This window comes from Phalangium opilio, unplaced genomic scaffold, assembly GCF_054372755.1.
Source record: "Phalangium opilio isolate 3A_F unplaced genomic scaffold, DU_Popi_V2 ptg000094l_1, whole genome shotgun sequence".
Classification (NCBI taxonomy): domain Eukaryota; kingdom Metazoa; phylum Arthropoda; class Arachnida; order Opiliones; family Phalangiidae; genus Phalangium; species Phalangium opilio.
The window spans coordinates 1,937,763-1,948,181 of record NW_028324199.1 but is presented as its reverse complement, the minus strand read 5'-3'; the positions used below and the strand labels follow the sequence as shown (position 1 = coordinate 1,948,181).

The 10,419-nt window shown below is 35.6% G+C and overlaps 1 protein-coding gene across 1 annotated transcript; it reads right to left on the bottom strand.

Annotated features, from left to right (window-relative positions):
* Positions 1 to 8,861: 8,861 nt before the first annotated feature.
* Positions 8,862 to 9,966, bottom strand: LOC149637890 (uncharacterized). The gene is made up of 4 exons (XM_089850767.1): positions 9,810 to 9,966; positions 9,522 to 9,750; positions 9,393 to 9,448; positions 8,862 to 9,271 (listed from the first exon to the last, which is right to left on the bottom strand). Exons 1-4 carry the CDS (start codon positions 9,933 to 9,935, stop codon positions 8,927 to 8,929), a joined length of 756 nt encoding a protein of 251 aa, XP_089706893.1. The 5' UTR covers positions 9,936 to 9,966; the 3' UTR covers positions 8,862 to 8,926.
* Positions 9,967 to 10,419: the final 453 nt, after the last annotated feature.

Below are 10,419 nucleotides of genomic sequence, written 5' to 3'. Positions count from 1 at the left end.
AAACTCCAGTTATTTCATGCCTATGGATATGAAGTATTCTCTGTATCAAGACTGAAGCTACTTGGTAGAGATTTAGATGTGAATAACCAGTGTGATAACCCCGAATCAAAGACAGCAAATGATACTGATACTGGCTGCGATGATCTCATTGAAAGTATCGATTTAGATATGAATAACCAGTGTGATAACCCCGAATCAAAGACAGCAAATGATACTGATACTGGCTGCGATGATCTCATTGAAAGTATCGATTTAGATATGAATAACCAGTGTGATAACCCCGAATCAAAGACAGCAAATGATACTGATACTGGCTGCGATGATCTCATTGAAAGTATCGATGATGCAAGTGTAGAAGACAAATACGACAGAAGCTATATTTCATTTGGCGGTGGCTGCTTATCGAGTATAAGAAGAGTTTTTAAAAATCGGATTCGATTTGGAAAAGAAAAATCACTATCTGAGAAGCAAATCCTAGAAGCTAAAACACTTTACGAATTCTTCGATTCATCTTTATTATGTGTTAAGTTTTATCACCCGCGCTTTCCTAGCTTGATAATAATTTAAATATTTATTTTACCCATTAGGAAAGCGCTCACATATTTTCATGGCATCCAATATTACCCGTGTTTATGAATTAATTAGGCTCATATTTCTAGTTAAGCCTAGGCCAAGATGTGGAGGTAATTTCAAATAGTAATCATTTTCTGCTTTTTACATAAATTTAACACACATAACTAGGATTTCTACTCGGAAAGTGCATTAAGGCCTCTCAGAGAGGTCCGCACTTCTTCCCAAGTTCCATCCAATGAATTTTAAAACTAAGTTTTCAGAGCTCATGAAATGCATCCTTCTCATTTCAGAGTATCTCTCAAAAATGGGAAAATGGCGTCGCCTTATTGAGTCAGCAACGAAGGTGTGACGTCAATCACGTGAGTTGTAATCTTATCTCTCTTTTTTATCAGTCTGGGAAGTACACATATTTTTTCAAATGTTTTCTTGCCTATCCAAAATACTGATAAGATAAGTTGGGCCTTGTTTAAAATTATATAAAAAAGGACTTGGTTTGCCCAAGCCTAAAAACTAAAACGATAAGAGTTTTTCCGGTTGACTGAAGCTCGGGTATTTTATTTTTCTATACAATTTTAAGGACAATCCGTATTTTACTACTCTTTAGAATTTAATTCAATCTCCTGATTTTGCTGGTAATGGATTTATTTCCTATAAATTAATTGAAATAAAAAATTACTTATCTCAGATTTTTCAACAATTCCATTTTCGTAAAATTTTATCCTGAAAAATCTGAGATAAGTAATTTTTTATTTCAATTAATTTATAGGAAATAAATCCATTACCAGTAAAATCAGGAGATGGAATTAAATTCTAAAGAGTAGTAAAATACGGATTGTCTTTAAAATTATATAGAAAAATAAAATATCCGAGCTTCAGTCAACTGGAAAAAACTCTTATCGTTTTGGTTTTTAGGCTTGGGCAAACCAAGTCCTTTTTTATATAATATCAGTTCCTTCAGTCTGCATTTGTATTAATCTATTATAAAACAATTTTTTGCCTGAAATGCGAAATTTTTCACTTCTAGGACGAGGTTAAAAATGGTTTTTCACTTCTACTAGTTCTTATAAGATACGGCTCACAATTCGTTTTAGAACCCGAGCTTTATGGTCAACTTCAAAACCAACATCCTGCCACGATTTTTAAATTATCAAAGCCGTATCTTTTACAGTCCACTTTACGATTTCAATTATCCATGACATATTGCGTTCACTGCCCTTGTACGTTTACAGTGAGTGGCACCGTGGCCAGTTATTTTAATTAAAATACCTAGGCCACAGGTCCAGTTTTAAAAAAATCCTTATTTCCAACACTGATCCATCTATCCTGCAAGCTTTTACAATCACCCATTGCATAGACTCACTCAATAGTCTGCCTAAGCATGGATTTATAATAGTAGCTTACGCTTCCTTGATATTTCACTCACCTTAAAACGCGCACAACATTTATTCCTCGTCTGAAATAGTACCAGCCTGGCACGCGCGTTTGTGACGTAGAATTTGAGGCAAATTCAGAGGGGGGGTTGAAGTTTTTCACGTGATCGAGTTCTAATTTTTAATAGCGCGCGCGAAATTATTTTTAGAAAAGCGCGCGCGCCGAAAGAAAAAGGTTTGCCTCAATTTCTTCGTCATCAGCCCCCCCCCAGTCCCCACCCGCGCGAATTTTTATGACATAAATGTGTTTAAAATCAAAATGCCTTACTGAATGCTACAGTGAAATATCCATGAAGCGTAAGCTCCTATTATAAATCCATGGCCTAAGTAAGGCAACTTAAGCCTTGGTCGAAACTAACATCTAAAATATAAATTAAAAAGGTATCTTAAGTATAGAATTTCAACCGAGACACATAATTAAACGAAAATTAGACACGCCAGAGAAATTTTTAATAAATATAGTGTTATATTTATTGAAAAATATCAAGTTAAAGTTTCAAGGCGGTGAAATGGCAAATTAGCGTCGTCTACTGTAGAGTAATGAACATTTAGCGTCGTCTGCTGTAGAATAATCTTTTGAGGTACTTACATTTTTAATTAAATTAACATACTTAGACTTAATTAATTTTGATGAATCTTGAAAAAGGCACACCTTGAATAGTTACTTGTTAATTTGAAAGTATTTCGAAACGTAACTTCGCTTTAGTTTTTAAATGATTCGATGTGCTGGAGCACCAGAAATCCCATGTTATTCCTATGGGAAAATCGGCGAAAATCTGTGAATTTTCATTTAACATTATAGGAGGGTGTGGGATCTTATCTAGAAGGGCCTACCGGCCCTCTAGAATAAACGCCATTATAGTAGTAACAGAAGGGAATAAAGGAGAAGGGAGACATAAGAGGCTGATATGGTAACGGGAGTCCGACCAACCTCAAGAAAACCGCGAAAACTTTGCGCAAGTACACAGCTTTTAACCAATTTACTGCAAATATAGTTCTTTAATTTCTCCGCGGTATCAGGCGGCCTATTTGTCTGCTAGATTTTCATTCTCCAAAGGCTTAAGGCTGTCGATGTTTCGTTCTTGTGCAATTATAACCTCAAGTATGTATTTTATTGAAACTAATTTTTATTTTTTAATATTAATTCAGAATAATTAGTTTTCATCTATTTATTACCTTCAAATTATCTGATTTTGGTATGTTCTATCAATCTAGGGTCTTCATTATGAATTCCGACGTAATCACATCATGCACAAATATTATCACAAGTAACTGTTCAACCGAAAGGTTTTTGAAAAATATTAATGTTCCTGGAAGTGAAATAGCTTTATTGCACAATGAATTGGCTAGTCGAACAACTCAATTTGAATCTCTAATTAAGTATCTTATAAAGTTATTTTACCAAATATATGATTCTGTTAATGCTCCTAATACTTCTATCAAAAGAAAAAAAGTTAAGAGTACGTCAGAAAAAAGCACGCTCACGATTATAAATTGGTATGGTGCCATCGCGAAACATTTGTTCGATTTATCAATTTTGATCTCAGAAGCTACCTCAACTGCGGCTAAGGTGTCAGACTATCAGAAACTCCAGTTATTTCATGCCTATGGATATGAAGTATTCTCTGTATCAAGACTGAAGCTACTTGGTAGAGATTTAGATGTGAATAACCAGTGTGATAACCCCGAATCAAAGACAGCAAATGATACTGATACTGGCTGCGATGATCTCATTGAAAGTATCGATTTAGATATGAATAACCAGTGTGATAACCCCGAATCAAAGACAGCAAATGATACTGATACTGGCTGCGATGATCTCATTGAAAGTATCGATTTAGATATGAATAACCAGTGTGATAACCCCGAATCAAAGACAGCAAATGATACTGATACTGGCTGCGATGATCTCATTGAAAGTATCGATGATGCAAGTGTAGAAGACAAATACGACAGAAGCTATATTTCATTTGGCGGTGGCTGCTTATCGAGTATAAGAAGAGTTTTTAAAAATCGGATTCGATTTGGAAAAGAAAAATCACTATCTGAGAAGCAAATCCTAGAAGCTAAAACACTTTACGAATTCTTCGATTCATCTTTTTTATGTGTTAAGTTTTATCACCCGCGCTTTCCTAGCTTGATAATAATTTAAATATTTATTTTACCCATTAGGAAAGCGCTCACATATTTTCATGGCATCCAATATTACCCGTGTTTATGAATTAATTAGGCTCATATTTCTAGTTAAGCCTAGGCCAAGATGTGGAGGTAATTTCAAATAGTAATCATTTTCTGCTTTTTACATAAATTTAACACACATAACTAGGATTTCTACTCGGAAAGTGCATTAAGGCCTCTCAGAGAGGTCCGCACTTCTTCCCAAGTTCCATCCAATGAATTTTAAAACTAAGTTTTCAGAGCTCATGAAATGCATCCTTCTCATTTCAGAGTATCTCTCAAAAATGGGAAAATGGCGTCGCCTTATTGAGTCAGCAACGAAGGTGTGACGTCAATCACGTGAGTTGTAATCTTATCTCTCTTTTTTATCAGTCTGGGAAGTACACATATTTTTTCAAATGTTTTCTTGCCTATCCAAAATACTGATAAGATAAGTTGGGCCTTGTTTAAAATTATATAAAAAAGGACTTGGTTTGCCCAAGCCTAAAAACTAAAACGATAAGAGTCTTTTCCGGTTGACTGAAGCTCGGGTATTTTATTTTTCTATACAATTTTAAGGACAATCCGTATTTTACTACTCTTTAGAATTTAATTCAATCTCCTGATTTTGCTGGTAATGGATTTATTTCCTATAAATTAATTGAAATAAAAAATTACTTATCTCAGATTTTTCAACAATTCCATTTTCGTAAAATTTTATCCTGAAAAATCTGAGATAAGTAATTTTTTATTTCAATTAATTTATAGGAAATAAATCCATTACCAGTAAAATCAGGAGATGGAATTAAATTCTAAAGAGTAGTAAAATACGGATTGTCTTTAAAATTATATAGAAAAATAAAATATCCGAGCTTCAGTCAACTGGAAAAAACTCTTATCGTTTTGGTTTTTAGGCTTGGGCAAACCAAGTCCTTTTTTATATAATATCAGTTCCTTCAGTCTGCATTTGTATTAATCTATTATAAAACAATTTTTTGCCTGAAATGCGAAATTTTTCACTTCTAGGACGAGGTTAAAAATGGTTTTTCACTTCTACTAGTTCTTATAAGATACGGCTCACAATTCGTTTTAGAACCCGAGCTTTATGGTCAACTTCAAAACCAACATCCTGCCACGATTTTTAAATTATCAAAGCCGTATCTTTTACAGTCCACTTTACGATTTCAATTATCCATGACATATTGCGTTCACTGCCCTTGTACGTTTACAGTGAGTGGCACCGTGGCCAGTTATTTTAATTAAAATACCTAGGCCACAGGTCCAGTTTTAAAAAAATCCTTATTTCCAACACTGATCCATCTATCCTGCAAGCTTTTACAATCACCCATTGCATAGACTCACTCAATAGTCTGCCTAAGCATGGATTTATAATAGTAGCTTACGCTTCCTTGATATTTCACTCACCTTAAAACGCGCACAACATTTATTCCTCGTCTGAAATAGTACCAGCCTGGCACGCGCGTTTGTGACGTAGAATTTGAGGCAAATTCAGAGGGGGGGTTGAAGTTTTTCACGTGATCGAGTTCTAATTTTTAATAGCGCGCGCGAAATTATTTTTAGAAAAGCGCGCGCGCCGAAAGAAAAAGGTTTGCCTCAATTTCTTCGTCATCAGCCCCCCCCAGTCCCCACCCTCGCGAATTTTTATGACATAAATGTGTTTAAAATCAAAATGCCTTACTGAATGCTACAGTGAAATATCCATGAAGCGTAAGCTCCTATTATAAATCCATGGCCTAAGTAAGGCAACTTAAGCCTTGGTCGAAACTAACATCTAAAATATAAATTAAAAAGGTATCTTAAGTATAGAATTTCAACCGAGACACATAATTAAACGAAAATTAGACACGCCAGAGAAATTTTTAATAAATATAGTGTTATATTTATTGAAAAATATCAAGTTAAAGTTTCAAGGCGGTGAAATGGCAAATTAGCGTCGTCTACTGTAGAGTAATGAACATTTAGCGTCGTCTGCTGTAGAATAATCTTTTGAGGTACTTACATTTTTAATTAAATTAACATACTTAGACTTAATTAATTTTGATGAATCTTGAAAAAGGCACACCTTGAATAGTTACTTGTTAATTTGAAAGTATTTCGAAACGTAACTTCGCTTTAGTTTTTAAATGATTCGATGTGCTGGAGCACCAGAAATCCCATGTTATTCCTATGGGAAAATCGGCGAAAATCTGTGAATTTTCATTTAACATTATAGGAGGGTGTGGGATCTTATCTAGAAGGGCCTACCGGCCCTCTAGAATAAACGCCATTATAGTAGTAACAGAAGGGAATAAAGGAGAAGGGAGACATAAGAGGCTGATATGGTAACGGGAGTCCGACCAACCTCAAGAAAACCGCGAAAACTTTGCGCAAGTACACAGCTTTTAACCAATTTACTGCAAATATAGTTCTTTAATTTCTCCGCGGTATCAGGCGGCCTATTTGTCTGCTAGATTTTCATTCTCCAAAGGCTTAAGGCTGTCGATGTTTCGTTCTTGTGCAATTATAACCTCAAGTATGTATTTTATTGAAACTAATTTTTTTTTTTTAATATTAATTCAGAATAATTAGTTTTCATCTATTTATTACCTTCAAATTATCTGATTTTGGTATGTTCTATCAATCTAGGGTCTTCATTATGAATTCCGACGTAATCACATCATGCACAAATATTATCACAAGTAACTGTTCAACCGAAAGGTTTTTGAAAAATATTAATGTTCCTGGAAGTGAAATAGCTTTATTGCACAATGAATTGGCTAGTCGAACAACTCAATTTGAATCTCTAATTAAGTATCTTATAAAGTTATTTTACCAAATATATGATTCTGTTAATGCTCCTAATACTTCTATCAAAAGAAAAAAAGTTAAGAGTACGTCAGAAAAAAGCACGCTCACGATTATAAATTGGTATGGTGCCATCGCGAAACATTTGTTCGATTTATCAATTTTGATCTCAGAAGCTACCTCAACTGCGGCTAAGGTGTCAGACTATCAGAAACTCCAGTTATTTCATGCCTATGGATATGAAGTATTCTCTGTATCAAGACTGAAGCTACTTGGTAGAGATTTAGATGTGAATAACCAGTGTGATAACCCCGAATCAAAGACAGCAAATGATACTGATACTGGCTGCGATGATCTCATTGAAAGTATCGATTTAGATATGAATAACCAGTGTGATAACCCCGAATCAAAGACAGCAAATGATACTGATACTGGCTGCGATGATCTCATTGAAAGTATCGATTTAGATATGAATAACCAGTGTGATAACCCCGAATCAAAGACAGTAAATGATACTGATACTGGCTGCGATGATCTCATTGAAAGTATCGATGATGCAAGTGTAGAAGACAAATACGACAGAAGCTATATTTCATTTGGCGGTGGCTGCTTATCGAGTATAAGAAGAGTTTTTAAAAATCGGATTCGATTTGGAAAAGAAAAATCACTATCTGAGAAGCAAATCCTAGAAGCTAAAACACTTTACGAATTGAGCTGGATTTTCAGCATGGATGCCAAAGATAAAGTGAATTTAAATTATACGGGCATGCTTATGAGAGATGACGGTGGAATGCAGTTTCCGAGAGAGGAGCTTAAACCATTTTTACTGGAACTTAACTCGAAAGTTAGAAGCTACCTTAGTACAGAGGGTTTCTGTAAATACGGACGAGGCATTATAAAAGTAATGGCAGAAAATGTTTTCCAAGATGCCAGTCTAGTCAAGAAATTTCTTGAAAGTGCAAGAAAATTCACAGATCGTGCGGAAGAAGATTTGCATCTATTTTATAAAGAATGGACAAGAAAAATGGTTCACGCAATGTTCAATGATTGGTTAAGAGCTAAAGAATCGCAGGAAAGTGAAAACCATAAGGAAATGAGTAAAGGTTGCGCTTCTCTCAGGGATGAACTATATATTCTTTCAAAAACATCCAAAAATTCGCTTAATCAACCCCTGAATGAAGATAGCAGTATTTCAAAAAAGACCACGAAAATGTCGACAGCCACAATCTCAAAACCCAAAGTCTCAAATCCAACCGCTATACGTAAAAAGAAAACTGTGATAGAAGTGAAAAATCGCAAAGACGTGTCAAAACTGACCAAAACAGCTCGTCCAAAAACCATTGTGATAGCTCAAGATGCCATAGAACCCAACAGTACATCTGGACAATCTAAGAAACCCACAAAAAGAGGGCGTCCAGAAACCATTGTGATAGCTCAAGATGCCATAGAACCCAACAGTACATCTGGACAATCTAAGAAACCCTCAAAAAGAGGGCGTCCAAAAAACATTGTGATAGCTAAAGATGCCTTTGAACCAAACAGTCCATCAGGACAAGCTAAGAAACCCGCAAAAAGAGGGCGTCCAAAGAAAACCATGATTGAATCAGAAGTCACAGAAGCGCTCTCTAAACCAATGGCTAAACCGAGCGAAGTTGTGCAGCCCAAAGAAGAAATTATACATGCCTCAAATGGCAAAAAACCGAAATCGTCTAAACCATCCAAGAAGCTTAACGAAAAAGACAGTACAAATAAATCTGTGATAAATAGTTCAAATGAAACACAATCAGGTGGCGAAAAAAACTCTCTATTTGAGCCGGGACCATCCTCTGGAAGAAAAACAAGAAAACCAAAGTTCCTAGCTGACTTTAAATGCAAATTTTAATAATGACTTGACAATTAAAATGTATAACAGAATGTTTTAATTTCCAAATTAATTAAACAATTCCAAATGCTCACTGATTCTAGCTTTTCTTCACTAAACTTTGCTTAATAGCCTTACGTTTAACCACGCGTCCTTGGTTAAATTTTGAAAAGTTACGGCTAACATACAAGCGTTCGCTTCGGTAGTTTTTGCTGGAGTGATGGTGGCCATGTACTTCAGCTTTAGTTTGTAAATTTTTTCGAGCGTAAGCAAAATTGGCCCCCGATAACTTTCCATTGGCATTGAACTTGTATTGTGAAAACAGCGTTTCAACAGCGCTCCCATTTAGGCGGAGAGGTGCCAGGTAATAACCTGGATAATCCTTAGTGAAGTCCTTTACTAGAGCTTTCATTCCAAAAACCATGACCCTTAAAAGATCCCACGTCTATAAGAAAACATGATATATTAATCGTTGCAAGACGTAGATGATTATTTGGCCCTTCGTCTTGATGGTACGAAATGTTCTTAACGGGTATATAACCGCAGGGTACAATTTTTACTCTTACCTGCCACGCCAAAAAGGCCTTAGTTGGATACATCATGTTAAACTTTACATCACGAGCTATAATTTGTTTTCAAACATAAAACAGTAAATCCTAAGAATTAGAGCACATTCATGATTAGAATAAATTTACCTTTTAGATCTACTAGCCAATCCTTGAAATATTTTAACCCATTTTCCATGTTCACCATTAATGGATCTTCTAAGCTAGTGATTTTTCCTCTCTTTAGCATGCCTTTTTCAAAAAGTAAACTCACAGCTTCAAGATACTTGAACGTTGCCATTGTTTCTTCACTATCGTCTGGCTTGTCTCCGTTCTTTGGGTTTGCGTGTTCAAATAGCTCAGCCAAAACCTCATTTTGCTGAAAATAGGCAATTTATTTTTCATTGCTCTAGAGCCTTGCCTCAAACAGTTTCTTACTTGCATTATCCGAGCGGGCTTCACGTTGAGCTTGGTCCAGGCATCCCTGTCAATATAGCTTTGCACCAGGTCAGGAATGAATCTCGGAATTCCAGCCTCTCGTCTTTGATCTTCCCTTTTCTTCATTGCAATTATTGAGTCCCAACCAAATTTTATGCCATGTATAACAAATTGTCGTGCCCCTCCTTCCTTTGATGAAAATAAGGCGTTGACAAGGCTTTTCATCTACAGTAAAGTTTGCCATATAATGGCTGGCAAGATTTTATTATTTAAAATCTTACACATTACTTACCTCGTGTGAAGGGCAGATGATCCAATGAATAAATTTATTTAGCATAAATGGGTTTCGGAAAGAAGGGTTCACTTCAATGTTGACCTCTTTTGATGCTGATATCTTCACGCCGTAAGCTCCTTGATAACCTTGCGTTTGTTTAATCAGGCTCAAATTTGACGCAGCTCCGTCACACATTAAGACAGAAACTTTAAAGTTGTGCAAGTGGAAAGCTCTTAGAACTTCAAAAAGACAAGCGGCGATGAAATGTGTGTCAGTTGTGTTCTCTGAGGCAAAATATGGTCCAACAATATCATAATCTGAGGTTAGATCCCTCCA